General features: G+C 45.3%; 1 protein-coding gene across 1 annotated transcript; it reads left to right on the forward strand.

The window, feature by feature from the left end:
- The first annotated feature begins 672 nt into the window (after positions 1-672).
- LOC125531158 (beta-glucosidase 16-like) lies at positions 673-5059 on the forward strand. Its single transcript, XM_048695572.2, has 12 exons — positions 673-925; positions 1061-1127; positions 1921-1982; positions 2100-2175; positions 2269-2343; positions 2467-2554; positions 2728-2980; positions 3077-3192; positions 3326-3575; positions 3666-3768; positions 3903-4005; positions 4619-5059. The coding sequence occupies exons 1-12, from the start codon at positions 797-799 to the stop codon at positions 4824-4826; spliced, it is 1530 nt and encodes a 509-aa protein (XP_048551529.1). The 5' UTR covers positions 673-796; the 3' UTR covers positions 4827-5059.
- The last annotated feature ends 10196 nt before the right edge of the window (positions 5060-15255 follow it).

Genomic DNA, 15255 nt, shown 5'->3' on the forward strand with positions numbered 1-15255 from the left:
AGGTGGCCAGCCCATCCGTTGGAGATAAGATGAACCAGTTCCGGTGGTTGGTGGCTCGCCGCGCGCGGCCACGGTTTTCCTGTGGCAAACTCTGGCGAGACGCACCCCGCCCCACGTGAGCGACACATGTCGCCGCCGTGCCGCACACAAATTCTCCGGCTACACGCAGGGCCGCACCGGCCCGACCAGACCGGATCAGGCAATGCTTACCTACCCTGTGAGGCGACGACCCTGTCGCGTGCCGGTCAGGTTGCTTTCCCCGGCTTGTTTCTTCCCCCGGACGACGCATCAGAGGACGTACGAGCGAGAGCAAGCTTGCCAGCATCGAGGACCCGGCGCTTTGGGAGAGCTGATTCGACGGGCATCGTCTAGTCCGCCAACGAGCCAGCGCCATTTTGTGGTGCGTCATGGCTAGCTTTCATCCATCATCGCCCTTCAGTCGCACGTCGCTCTCACGCGCACCATGTGGATCTCAGTTACCCCAAGTCCCCAGCCAAAGCTTGGCCTGGCCTTGTGGCTTGTGGGCGGTGAGCCGGCCGGCGCGGTAAATATCGGCGGTGCCGTACGTACTGCGTAGTATATCGGCACTTCGGCAGCGGCCCGAGGCAGATGACCGCGACTCCCTCCGTAGGAGTAGCAGTTTATATAATCGGTAGTGACAGGGACATGGCGTAGTACTTCGCTGTTGCCTTTAAATAAGCTTTGGCCGAGGCGGGGCTAGACCAGACCACAGAGCCCTCGTAGAAACGAAGAGGCGTCGCCTTTCTACCTAAGCTTAGCTAGCTACCTTGAGGAAATGGCCGCGGCGACGGCAATGGTCATCATGCTGGCGGCGCTGGCGATCCTCGCGCCGTCCGCGCGGGGGCTCGACCGGGCCGAGTTCCCGCCCGGGTTCCTCTTCGGCGCCGCCACGTCTTCTTACCAGGTTAGTAAGTGGTGGAGCTTGGCCGGCTTCACCCTCGTCGTACTTCTTCTCTCTACCATTCGTTCCCAAGGCTCACTTCAAAGAGAGCAGCCAATTTAATTACCACGGCGCATGAACTATCATCTCTGGTCCCAGATCGAGGGCGCGTACCTGGAGGACGGCAAGGGCCTCAGCAACTGGGATGTCTTCACCCACACCCAGTGTAAGCGATCACCTCCCCAATGGTTTTCTTCTTCCTTGCGCTTCTCCGATTAATCCATCTTGCTGAGGACAAAGCTGAAACTGAGCGTGCTTGCTTACGTCCACCGAAACCTAGAGACAGTGATAGCTCATAAGGCCGTACGTAAATAGCAATCACGCGAGTAATTTACCACATGCGGCTGGATTATTTTACTGCCGGCAAATTATTACCAGCAAGACAGAGACATAAGCCAGCCATGTCCTAGTACTGCTAGGGTCCAAAAAAGATAACCTTGAAAGATTCAGGTTTGAGTAGTGAGATCCCTAGGCCGGACATCGGAAAGATACGGAGGCCAGCACCCATTTCACTGTCACCGATGCAGGTGTGGCAAACACATCTCCTTTTCCTCGAGTTTATATAACTTAGAAAGAAACGGCGTCGCCCTGTAGTATTTTCTTTATCTCCCAAGTGGGATTTGAATATTTCATTTATCCAGTAGGCGTGTATTCTTATGAGACAGCGATGCCACAACTGCAGCAACACTCTGCCGATAATAATGCGGGTTTTTCTTTTCAAAAAGGAGGATTCTGCATCAAGCGATGCACACAACCATAGTAATAATACAAGTGGTCATAGAATTTTTGCGCTTTATCGGTGTTCTATATGGCAATTGATGTCGAGCGGATCAACTAACACCACAACCATTGTCCGATCTGCATACATCTGAAAGAAGATCAGCCAACGCATGTGATCCTCTCTATTTTAAAACTTAGGCAAAGCTTATGTGCTCTGAAAATGTTTTCGTTTGCCACAGCTAGGGAAATCAACGATGGACGGAACGGAGACGTGGCGGATGACCACTACCACCGTTACATGGTACAGAGTTGATTAGCCCAACATACAATCATCAGTAGTACTTGTCATGTGATTACGCATCTCTTAATTTACTGTGCCTGCCTATGTAACCCTTGACACTACCTTGTTGTTGACCAGGAAGACGTGGAGATCATGCATGATCTGGGTGTCAACTCCTACAGATTCTCGATCTCATGGGCGAGACTCCTACCAAGTATGCATGCCAACACGAATCAATACACAAAATTAGCATTACCAAAATTTTGCTTATAGCTAATTAACTGTCGTTGAATCATGGTCCTCGTAGGAGGCCGGCTTGGAGGCGTTAACACGGCTGCAATAGCTTTCTACGACCGCCTGATCGCCGCGCTCCTTGAGAAAGGTAGGTAGTCTCACACGCCACGCCACACATCTGATCGAACGAGGAGATTCAACTCTAGCTAATCTTCAACGAAGAGCAATCCTAAAACGCACGCGGTAATTAAATGCCAAAAATGTCAAGCAGGGATAGAGCCGTTCGTGACGCTGCATCACTTCGATCTGCCGCACGAGCTGGAGACCCGGTACGGCGGTTGGCTGGGCGCCGGAATCAGGTACGTGCATGCGACTCCTACTGGTTGCACATGCTCTGCTCCCTCCCTCTGACTTGACTTTAGCCACGTTCCCGGTCTTTCCGTCTACTACGTTTCTGGCTAAATCAGGAATGTGCATGCGACTCCTACTGGCGCACATGCTCATGCTATAATTAACTTTTGTTCCTTCACAGGGAGGAGTTTGATTACTACGCGGACGTGTGCTTCAAGGCGTTCGGCGACCGGGTCAAGTTCTGGACCACGCTCAACGAGCCCAACCTCTTCACCAAGTTCGCCTACATGCTGGGCATGTACCCGCCCAAGCACTGCTCCCCGCCGTTCGGGACCTGCAACAGCGGCAACTCTCGCCGGGAGCCCTACGTCGCCGCCCATAACATGATCCTGTCGCACGCCGCCGCCGTCGACAACTACAAGAGGAACTATCAGGTGAACCCAAGAAACTGTAATTTGTCACCGGGAGATCATTTCTCAAGAGCCGAGACGCCTTTGTCTTAGCCGTTCTGATGCGTGTGTACATGCTAGGCAACGCAAGGAGGATCGATCGGGATTGTGATCGCCATGAAATGGTATGAGCCCCTTACCAACTCCACGAAGGATATCCTGGCTGCAAGACGGGCCTTGTCCTTTGAGGTGGACTGGTATGTCCTTTCTTCTTTCACCTTCTATGCAACATGAAGTATGACCTTTTTTTTTTATGTTCGCATTAGCTTTACAATAACAACAAAAACTGATAGTACTATGACATTTCTAATCTTTCCTTTTCTTTTGCAGGTTTCTGGATCCGATATTCTTTGGTGACTATCCCAGAGAAATGCGCGAGATGTTATCATCAAACTTACCAAAGTTCACCTCCGAGGAGAAGAGGTTACTCCAGAGCAAGGCAGATTTTATCGGTGTAAACCATTACACGGCGATCTACGCCAAGGATTGCATCTCTTCTCCATGCGACATTAAGACCTACGAGGGAAACGCAATGGTCCAAGCTGTAGGCGAAAGAGACGGCGTTGCAATTGGAAGACCTGTAAGAACTACTTCCATCTGTTACCATCATACACACACACACTCTCTTCTCTCTCTGACATGTTTGTATATACGGTGATCAACCATGCAGACTGCATTCCATGGTTACTATGACGTTCCGGAAGGTATGGAGCTGATCGTCAAGTATGTCAATCAGAGATACGAGAACACGCCTGTCTACATTACTGAAAATGGTGAGTGGCAAGAGGGTCTTTAGGAATTCACAGTGCATTCAGTAAACTCCCTAGGGATTGAGAAGTTTCTAGTGTCTCCTAATTTGTTTCCATAGGTTTTCAATGACCATGTGTTCTCGTACGCTTTATCTCAGGCTACTCACAGCTTAGCGATAACAGTATGGAGGAGTTGATCAATGACGTTGGAAGAGTGAACTACCTGCAAGGTTATCTCACATGTATCTCTTCAGCAGTCAGGTAACGTGCCACCATTTGTGATCATCATGCACATTACACTATTTACCGGTGGAGTCTTTAATAAATCATAAACCTTCCTCAAAATAGTATACATTGAGTATATTGCTAGATGTTACCCCGATAAATTCACATTGAAGCAAGCACTTTGAAATAGTATGCCCATAAAGAATGTTAATTCTTTTCATTTGTTACGTGCACTAGTAAAAATGAAAATTGAAGAAATAAGAATCAGTTCCTGCAACTCCTGCATTCCGAATGTGTCTACTAACCTGGATGTAAATTTAATTCAGTTTTGCTAAAGCACATCTAGATGTGCCATAAGTATTGCACATCTAAGTCATATATCATTGATCTTACGTTGAGATTGGTGTGGATATTTTCTTTTTCTCTTTTCTTTTTCTCTTCATGCTTAATTCACTCACTTAGATATGCAATAAGTAGGGCACATCTAGATGTGCCCTAGACATTCCCAATTTAATTCTAGTGTTCTTTATACTACCTTGACAATTGATAAATAGATCGGAAGTTTTCCGGCAAAAAAAACTCTTTGTTTATGCAAATTTGTTAAACCTTGTCTAACACAACGTATACCGGACCTGTGGCATGCTTACAGGAAAGGAGCAAACGTACATGGCTACTTCGTGTGGAGCCTCATGGACAACTTCGAGTGGGGTTTCGGTTTCACCGTGAGGTTCGGGATTTATCACGTGGATTTTGAAACGCAAGAGAGGACTCCAAAGATGTCAGGGAAGTGGTATCGAGACTTCCTCACGGGCTCTAGGCCGGTTGACCAAGCGCAGACGCTAAGAGCAGATTCATGATACTTGCAACCATTATATTGTCAGATCCAGTTACCCCTGAAATGAGAGTATAGATACTGTTTTTAATAGGGAAAAAATAAAGATAACGCTAGTTTGCTAAACATCGTTCCAACACTTCCCTAATAGCGTGCCTAGTAGAAATGTAAATCTAGGGTGCTGTAAAGGTATATACCACCGACTCTGCCACTCTGGAGGTTGTCATCACTTTGGGTAATGGAGGGGCTAGTGGTGCATTGGAGCAATGCCTGGTCCATGTGGTGGACCAGGTGTGTGTGCATTCCATCGCATGCGTAATCTGTTCAAATCATAGGCACTATTGACGGTTATATAAGGCGGGTTAGGGACCCCCATGGCAGAGGAAGAGAAACCACGGGGCTTACTTGCTTTCCATGAATCCCATCCTTAGCCGCCAAGGAAGGGAGATTGTAATATGCAAGACAGGTCTTGCTGGTGATTCTGTACATCTCCAGCGACCACTGTAATACAAAAGACAACAAGGCAGGAGTAAGGCCTTACCTCTCCCCTAGAGGACCAAAACTTAGGTAACCTGCCATGTCCCCGACTTACCATTCTGATCCTCCGTGCGCTCGCCCTTGCAGTACAAATTGTAGCTCCCATAGGCCATTTGTCGGGCAATGGAGGTGATGGGCAGCGCGGGGGGGTGGGGGGGGGGGATGGCTGGGGTCGGCGAGGCTTTCATAGCCACAAATGAAGCCGCGTGGCCATCCAAACAACCTCTTGGGGAATCGGGGGAGTGGTGGACGCCATCAATGGGCACGGTGGCGCACGTAGCCATGTACGCACATCACACAACTTCAAAGTCCGGTTGTGGCACAAGGAGGAAGAAGCTTAAACTACCAACCTCCTAAGTCTTGAAATATGGAGGCTACATGGCTGTTCATGACGCAAGCTCCATGAATTATGACGATCGGGAGCCATATGACGACTGTGCTAAGCTATCATGTTGATATAAAAAATCATCAATTTAGCACTTATTATGGTGATGGGGTCACATGGCGGCTCTTCTACAGTTGCTCTTAGCACTACTAGGGTAAATCTTATAGGTAGAGACTTAGCAATAGTGCGGCTCTCTAACACACGTTACTACTAACTTACAACACCCCCGGGAGGAAAAGCACGCTACAGGTAAGCCTGTCAGTAGCGCGGGCAAGCCGAACCGCGCTGCTGCTAAGTGGTCCCCACAATACCCACCAGGCTACCTATAGTTGCAGCACGTTCCACTAAACCCCTACTATTGCTAAACCGATAGCCGTAGCACGTGTTACAGACCCACTACTGCAATTATTGTGAGAACGAAGGGAGGAGCGACCATCACCGACGGTCGAATATATCAGAGGGGGAGTGACCATCATATACACCACGTGAGATGAGAGTTTTCAAGGATGACTCGACAGACCAAAAGTCAACCCGTGCCGAATAGTGATATGTGTGTTAAGTTCCTGATAATTGTTGAGTTCCTGAAATGTCTGGCGATGATAGGATCCTGAGTGCGATTACTGCGGTGACGACCGAGGTATGTGCAACATGCATCACCTGGAAAACGGTAGGTTCTTCACCATCAAGCTAGATGAGACGCTCGATGTTTTTAGGTATGTAATTAACGACTACAAGTATTTTTTTTTAATTAAGTATGACTTGTGCTTCTTTACTTCAACGTATAATTTCCATTTTTACTGTTCAACTAGTGCATCGTCCCCTGCGATGCAAGACTGTATGACTTGGAGAAGCTCGGTTTCCAAGATACTGACAATATGGAGACGAAGATATCTCACCATAAGACTCAACATGGTTACGCTTTTTGGGTTAAGCTCTACAATACAGTTAATCACTCACATTTTGGTTGCTCAAATTGAAGAGCTCTATGCAAGGCCTATGTATTTTAGGAGGATATGCAAATAACCTTCGATATTCGTCTTGAAGATGATATTGAAGATAATATCAACATTTGGGTGGATGTCGATGTGCTTCCAATTCTACCTCTATGTGAGTTTGTCAAACAAATTTTTTATTTTTTATTTAAAAATAGTTAACAGCTTATTTCCATCCTTCAACAAATATACGAAAGGTAGTAGTCAAAACCTACTACATTTATGGCTCTGAACTAACTTGCGAGGACAAAATTCATCTTGTCTCATTTATTAATGATGTTGAGACTTTCAAGAGCAATTACGAAATTAACTCCAATTATGCTCAATACGTGCCATTAGTCCATGTGTCGAACTACGGTAACATCCATGGAAATAGCATGGTAAGATTTTTTACTATTATGTCTCCAGTGCATCTTTTGCATACATTCTTCTTAAGTTAAACTACATTGCTAACCATGTTATTATTATGTTCTTCAACACAAACTCCTGAAGGATCGTGTGCCTCATATGATGTATATGAAAGGTGACATGAATATTATTAGCTTACGGCCAAGTTTGCCTACGGTTCACCGCAGTGCATACTCGATTTCTCGAAGAGATGAAGACCTCACAATCAAAGGATGGAGAAAAGTTATGAATGATCGCAGGGAACTACTTGGAAGCAACATGGTGCACAACCCACAAATTGGAGCGAAGTGGATCTCTATTCTTCATAATGGAGATTTAGGGGCTATCCTGTTTTATACTATTTTACCTGAGAGAGAGTAGCAGGTCCTAGCTCATACTCATCATGTGCTAAGAACAATTAGCTAGTGTTGGTTATGACTATGATGACGATGATGAGTTATTATTATTATTACGATGATGAGTTATGTGCTAGAATGATGACTTGTTATATGACTATGATGATGAGCAGGAGGACTTGTTATTACGATGATGATGATGATATAATAACTCATCATGATATAAGAATCGCTTAATTGCTACCGTGTCAAAACTTGTATAACGGTATATAAATACAGTATAAGACAAAAGAAATGAAATACAAACGAATAGTAGTAGCAAGGGGTAAAGGCACACGCTGCTAGTACTTAGCAGTAGCACCGGTCTAACCCCATGCTACTTGATAACTGACTTAGCAGTAGCGTGTGTCAGACCAGCGCTACTGATAGCTGACTTAGCAGCAGCGCGTGTCAGACTAGCGCTACTGCTAAAAGGTAGCTGTAGCGCCCGTGCTACTACTAGGCAAAAAACCCGCGCTACTATTAGGGTTTTCCATCCAATGAGATGACAAACTGTCGTCTGCTGACGTTGCTTTCGATGGCTTATTTCTTCCCCTGGACCGCGCATCAGAGAAAGACCAACTAGTTTGAAAGTGCTAGTTATCGACTAAGGGGGGGGTGACTTGGCGATTTTTATGAAAGTCTTCAAAACACGAGGTCTTTGAAGATAAACAGTAGAAATTGACCTATTGATATGCAGCGGAAGGAAGACTACACTAGACCAGCCATAGTCAAGTAAGCAATGAAGTGAAAGCACGAAGACTATCAGCAACTAGGTAGTATGGATCAGGATGAAAGACAGTATGAAGCCAAACAGTAAACAGTCTTCACTTAGTGAAGTCAATCAGATTAGAGAAGTAGGCAATGACTTCACGAAGACAAACTGTAAAGTAAAGGGAGTGGGAGATACAACCAGTTGCTTGGTGAAGACAGGGATTTGGTAGACTAGTTCTAGTTGCTGTGACAACTGTACGTCTAGTTAGGGAGGCTGAGATTTAAGTCAGAAGACCGCGTCTTCACCTTATTCCCCTTGAGCTAAGGACACCCAGTCCTCGCCCAATCACTCTAGTAAGTCTTCAAGGTAGACTTCTAAACCTTCACAGACTCCGTTCACCGGTGATCCACAATGACTCTTGGATGCTCAGAACGCGACGCCTAACCGGCTGGAGGATTCACAGTCCTCAAGTGTAACAAGTCTTCAGGTCACGCGGACAGAAAGACTTCAGTGATGCCTAACACTCTTTTGCTCTGGGTGTTTTGGGCTTTGTCCTCGCAAGGATCTCTCTCTCAAATGCTTCGGAGGTGGGTTGCTCTCAAACGACAAAAGCCGTGCACTAACTCTAAGCAACCACTAATTTATGGTCTAGGGGGTGGGATATTTATAGCCAGGAGGCAACCCGACCTAATTTGTCCGAAATGACCCTGGGTCACTAAGGAACCGACATGTGTCCAGCGGTCGGATTTCAAACACACGCGACAGCTTGACTTGGGCTAGAAGTAAAGCTGACTCATCCCGCTTTGGACAAGATTTGCTCTCATTGTCTTCGCTCTAAGACATAGGATTTTGGTTGAGCATCACTTCAGTCACTCTTACTTTGTTCACTTGGACCCCACTTAACAGTACAGTGGTTCCTATGACTCAACAAAGAAGAAAAGGAAACTATGAAACAACTATGTCTTCGCACTCCATAGTCTTCACATGAATGTCTTCTCATGTCATAATCTTCACTGTGAATGTCTTCACAAACCACCATTGTCTTCAATGTCCTCACACATTTGTAGGGGTCATCTCTGGTAGGTAAACTGAATCAATAAGGGACTACTACCTGTGTTATCCTGCAATTCTCACAGACACATTAGTCCCTCAACCAAGTTTGTCGTCAATACTCCAAAACCAACTAGGGGTGGCACTAAATGCATTTACAATCTCCCCCTTTTTGGTGATTGATGAAAAACTGGTTGAATTTTTCAACGGGGATAAAAGTATGTGAAAGTTAAGGATTAAGGCATTGTCTTCATAAGTATCAATAGGCTCCCCCGGAAGATGTGCATATAAATAGTTTGCTTTTGAATGCAAATGCACATGGCAGGTTTTACTCTGTGGAGATCCTCTTCAACTTACAAAGACAATTCATCATGCATATATAAGAATAACGAAGATAATGACATGCACAATGAAAAATGGGCATCTGCAAAATGACTTCATGCAGAATTGCATCACAAAGTAACAGTAAAAGGTAGCAGACGACCATCGAGTTTAAGTGTTACAACTCAAAAGCCAAATAGTTTCAAAATGAGAGTTGCAAGAACTTAGCACATCCATATGGACCCGCTTGAAGACTATCAACTCATATGCTTCTCCCCCTTTTGTCAGTAATGACCAAAAAGGTTGGAAGACATAGAGTATCTACTCGTTCCCAGCAGGAGTAGAAGTTGGAGCAGGGTCACCATTTGAGTTTGGTGGTGCAGAGGGGCCTGACGTAGTATCATGATGCAGTGCAGTTAAGGTTGGTGAAGTGGCGTCGTGTTCTTCATCGACGACTCGGGCAACAACAGTTGCAACCAAAGATGAATGCTCAGAATCTTCAATTGAGGGAGTGCGACACTAGCTTGCATTTTGAGGAGGCCTAGAGTCAAACTTGAAGTTCTCGGTGAAGCCGTCTTCATGAAGATCTTCTTCACGACAGAGCATTGTGAGGATGAGGGAGTCCTGGACTAAGGGCTCCTCGGGTGTCCGGGCTATTTGATATGGGCCGGACTTATGGGCCATGAAGATATAAAGCAGAAGACCCTTCCCCGTGTCCGGATGGGACTCACCTTTGTGTGGATAGCAAGCCTAGCGTTCGGATGTGTTATTTCCTTTCTCTGTAAACCGACTATGTACAACCCTAGACCCCTCCGGTGTCTATATAAACCGGAGGGTTTAGTCCATAGAGGTTAAGACAAATCACGTAGGCTAGACATCTAGGGTTTAGCCATTACGATGTTGAGGTAGATCGACTCTTGTAACCCCTATACTCATCAAATACAATCAAACATGACGTAGGGTTTTACCTCCATTAAGAGGGCCCGAACCTAGGTGTAACATCCAAAATTTCAATTTGGAATGTTATACACTAGATCATCTATGCATATCATATTTTATTTTGCATTTTGGTTGATCCTAGAAATTCTACGCAACTCAATGACCCACGGAGAGAGTTGGGGATTTCGTTATTTTCATATTTGAGTTTTCTCAAATTTTGAGAATCAGATCATTTGATTTTATTTATTTTATCATCAATTATTTCTATTACAAAAATATGAGAGAGGGAATAAAATGACTTTCCTAAAATAAAGAAATATCGAGGATTAAATAATAAAATCAAATAAGATTTTATTTCGGAGTTTTTCGGTGTTTTATTTGAATTTAGGAAAAATGTGCGTTTTTCAAAATTGCATTTAGGTCCCAAATAAATGTTCACCTTGTGCAGCTTGATTTTAGAAGCCCGTGAAAATTTATTTCAGAATTTTTGCAGTCTGTTTAGTATTTCTTTTTATTTTTCTTCTGCGCGTAATAAAAAAAACGAACCGACCTACGGGCCGTGTCCGACTAGGACTCCGGCCCGCCAGGGCTTTATAAACCGGGGCAGCCCACCCGGGGCAAGCCCTAGCTGCCAGCCCTGCCTCGAGCCCCGTGCCCCGCGCCGCCGCTGCCGCCCGCCGCCGCGCCGCCTCGCTGCCCGCCGACGCAGCCGCACGCCGCCCGAGGTTCGCCGCCGCCTCGATTTCCGCGCCACCGTTTTTTTTTCTCCAAAAAACCATCGGTTTTTTGTCGGTTTTTTTAGTTTTTTAGATTCGGTTTTTTTAAATAGATCGGGTTTTCCGGTTTATTTAAATAGCGAGCGTTCGTCTGTTCGTTCGTTCTAGCGAACGTTCGTCGTTTTTCTTTTTCTCGGATTAAATCCGTGATTTTTCTGATCGCGATTCCTGATCCGATTTTCGTTTTAGTATAACTTTTCGCTCGTTTATCGGAATCAGGCGATTCAAGCGCCCGGAGTTTCGTCTCGAAACCCTCTATCCGTTTAACCAAGTTAAACCAGATTTTGCTACTGTAAAATTTTCCCTATATCCAACTTAAACCAGATTTTGCTACTGTAAAATTTGCCCTATATCCAGATTTGACTTTCGTTGCTTCGTTCGATTTGATTCTTTTTGCCAACCGGAGTCCTTAAGTTGAACCTTCTGGTTAGATCTCTTATTTGCGTTTTACCCGTGCATTAGATGAGTACTTATTGTATGCTTGTTTGTTTGTCTGCGATAGAATACCCGGAGTGCGCCGCTTGTTACTTCGAATCTCTAGGTTTCGCGGATCATCAGCAAGGCAAGTAACACTTTGATCATACCTTTCCTACTACCCAGTTTTATTGCATTAGATCAATCCTCACACATTGCATGATTAGGATCTAATTAAATTGTGGGATGGGAAGTAGTTGAGGTAGTACCTATTACCTGTTTATTATCAAACCTTTGGGAGTTACTTCTACGTTTGCTTATTATGCCATGCTATGCTAGTAGACGTGGATTGGATGAGTGATATCCATGACAGATGTGCGTTTGTTAATTAATGGTTTATCTAAGGTGGCAACTTAAATACACATCTGGGTGGATTGAGGCACCTGGGTATTCCAGGACTTGCCTGTTTTTTTTGGACCGCCACACAGGCTCAAAGGGATCATGAGACTATTCATACTAGAAACTTCCGTGTGCAGCCACAAGCTATTATGGGCTCTATCATAGTTGACTAAGTCGTGTGAACTCTTACAGTGGTAGACTAGCAGATGTAGGGGATGTAGGTGGTACGGTCTACCCGATCGTAAGGTGCTAGCGCTTCTGAAAGACTATGTCTCGGTCATCCGTTTTCTCAAACACCATGTAGTGCGAGAAACCAAACGGAGGCGATCGAGTCTTGTGGGGAAAAGTGCGCAAACCTCTGCAGAGTGTAATAAACTAATCATGATTAGCCGTGTCACGGTTATGGACATCTTGAGTATCTAGTACTTGGATTATCATGTGAATCTCAACAGGTTACTCTAAATTAATTTTGTTGGGTTTTGTTTAATGATGATGCTTAATTGGGATTGAGAATGCTGTCAACCATTCTCAATGTTTAACAACTACCATGATAGTTAAATAAATATATTCCTTTGAAGTAGGGAAAAATTGGCTTTACACAAAACTGTAACCATAGAGCTTTCCACCAGCCAAATATGCATATAGTATAGCTGTTTCATTCCATTACTCTCTATGTGTTACCTTGCCAGCATATTCCATGTGCTGACCCGTTTTCAGGCTGCAACGTTAATTTTGCAGACTTTTCAGACGATGATTAAGGAGTTTTTAGGTCGTGGTTCTATACTCAGTGATGCCGTTGGAGTTGATGGACTCACTTATCTTCCAAGCCTTCCACTGTTATCGATATTAGATGGCCTTAAGCCATATTTATTGTAATAAGTTCTCTTATGAGACACTCGATGTAATAAGTGTGTGATTGCTACTCTGCTATAAATCCTCCGAGTACTGTGTGGTGTCAGCATTACTGATCCAGGGATGACACCGGAGCACAGAGATCAGACTGTTTGAGGTCTGGTCGCTACAGAGATGGTATCAGAGCACACGCTGAATGTAGGACACGACCACTAAGCTAAAGACCTAGATCACTTTTCACTCTCTTCTCTTCTGACTTCTCATCTTTTCTACTCTTTAGGATGGCGGATGCAAGGAACAAGTTCACGCAACCAGATGAAGATACACCCTTTGGACGTCACTTGAAGGAAGTCACTAGATACCTGAATATAGGAGTACCAAGCTTCACCGGAACCTACAACGCCACTTCACCTGAAGAAGAGCACTGGATGATTCAAGTTCAAGTTCCAGGAAGGACGTTCATGCCAGTCACTGAGCCCATAGAGTTTTCTTTTGATGTACCAACTTGGAGTCTAGGAAAGAGCATGGCAGCTCACATTGCCATGGGACGCATTGGAGAAGTCTACCGCAACGATCTCAAGGATACTATCTACAAGATTTGTGGGCACCGAGATGAACACTGGGAGATGATCAGCACCAGGAAGGATAGATCAATCGCAGCTTTTATCCAGGAGTTAAACCAGCATATTCGACGACAGGAGAACCAGATGTGCGCCGACATGATAGATCTAAAGAAGGCAAGGACAAGAATCAAGGAACTGGAGGAATAACTCAAGGCTACACGTGAATATTATGAAGAGGAAATTGAAGTATTGGTGGATAAGAATGCCGACCTAACTATGAAGCTAGCAGTATTTATGGGAGGCCCTACGCCAGTAGATGAAGACGAAGAACCCAAGGAGATTAGCCCGGAAGACTACATCATCATCGACGGCATCGACTCGGATCCAAATAGTAGCGATGATGAATATGTTGATGAAGCTGGAGCAGATATCATGGAGTCTACAACCGAAGAATATTTCTAGTAGACCACCTCATCAGTAGTAGTAGTCCACCATGTAAATATAGTAGTGCGAGCACTTTTGCGATAGTTAGATCGATTGTATGCCCTTGTTTGATTGAATGAAGTGAATTGTTTGCTTTTGCCTCATGTGCATATGGGTAGTGTTTTCTCTTTAGACCCCCTCTATTCTTACATCTCATCTTTTCTAAACCCTCAGATGCCTCCGAGACGTGACCCCGGATTTGCCTTTCCACCGGAGCTCACCCAGTTGATCCAGCAGCAGAACACATTGATGCAGTTGCTAGTTCAGAATTAGAATCAGGGGAACAACAACCACAACCCACCACCACCACCTGTTGACCACTTAGCCCGTTTTCTTAGGCTGAATCCGCCGGTGTTTTCCAGTAGCACCGAGCCGATAGTAGCAGATGATTGGCTCCGCAAGACAGCTAGGGAGTTAACCACAGCAGGATGCACAGATGCGGAGAAGGTGAAGTTTGCAGCACATCAGCTAGAAGGACCCGCAGCATCATGGTGGGAGAATTTCACAGCCACTTTCCCTGTCGACACTGTCACATGGGACCAGTTTCAGCAGGCTTTTTGTACTGCCCATGTTTCAGCAGGAGCTATGGCCATGAAGAAGCGTGAGTTTCGCAACTTGCGCCAAGGAGGACGGACAGTTGGACAGTATGTGGAGGATTTTAGTAAGTTAGCACGTTATGCACCAGATGACGTCGCTACGGATGCAGCTAAGCAGGAGAAGTTTCTGGAAGGACTGAATGATGAGTTGAGCATGCAGTTGATGGTAGCAACCTTCAACCACTACCAGGAGTTGGTAGATCGTGCTCTTATGATTGAAGGGAAGCAGCAGCAAATTGAGAATCGCAAGAGGAAGTATGGACAAGGGAAGTACAATTCAGGAGCTCAGCAGAAGTCACGTTTTACCCCTAGACCGGGAGGACATTTTCAGCATACCCATGGAGGAGGTAGCTCGCACAATCAAAATGGCACCAAGAATGGTAATGGCAATGGAGGAAGCAACGGCCAGAATCGCACCAACCCATCAACCCCAGCCAAGAAAGACCTGAGCCAAGTCACTTGCTTTAAGTGTTAGAAGACCGGACATTATGCCAATGAATGTCCTGAAGGCCAAAATGGCAATGGAAGTTCTGGGAAGAAGCCGAACCCTTTCAACAGAGGACAGTTGAACCACGTTAGCGTGGAGGAGGTTGAGGCTCAGCCTGATGCAGTAATAGGTAAGTTTTTGGTTAAGTCATTTACTGCACTCG

This window comes from Triticum urartu, chromosome 2A (genome assembly GCF_056163025.1).
Source record: "Triticum urartu cultivar PI428250 chromosome 2A, HENAU_Tu73, whole genome shotgun sequence".
Lineage (NCBI taxonomy): Eukaryota > Viridiplantae > Streptophyta > Magnoliopsida > Poales > Poaceae > Triticum > Triticum urartu.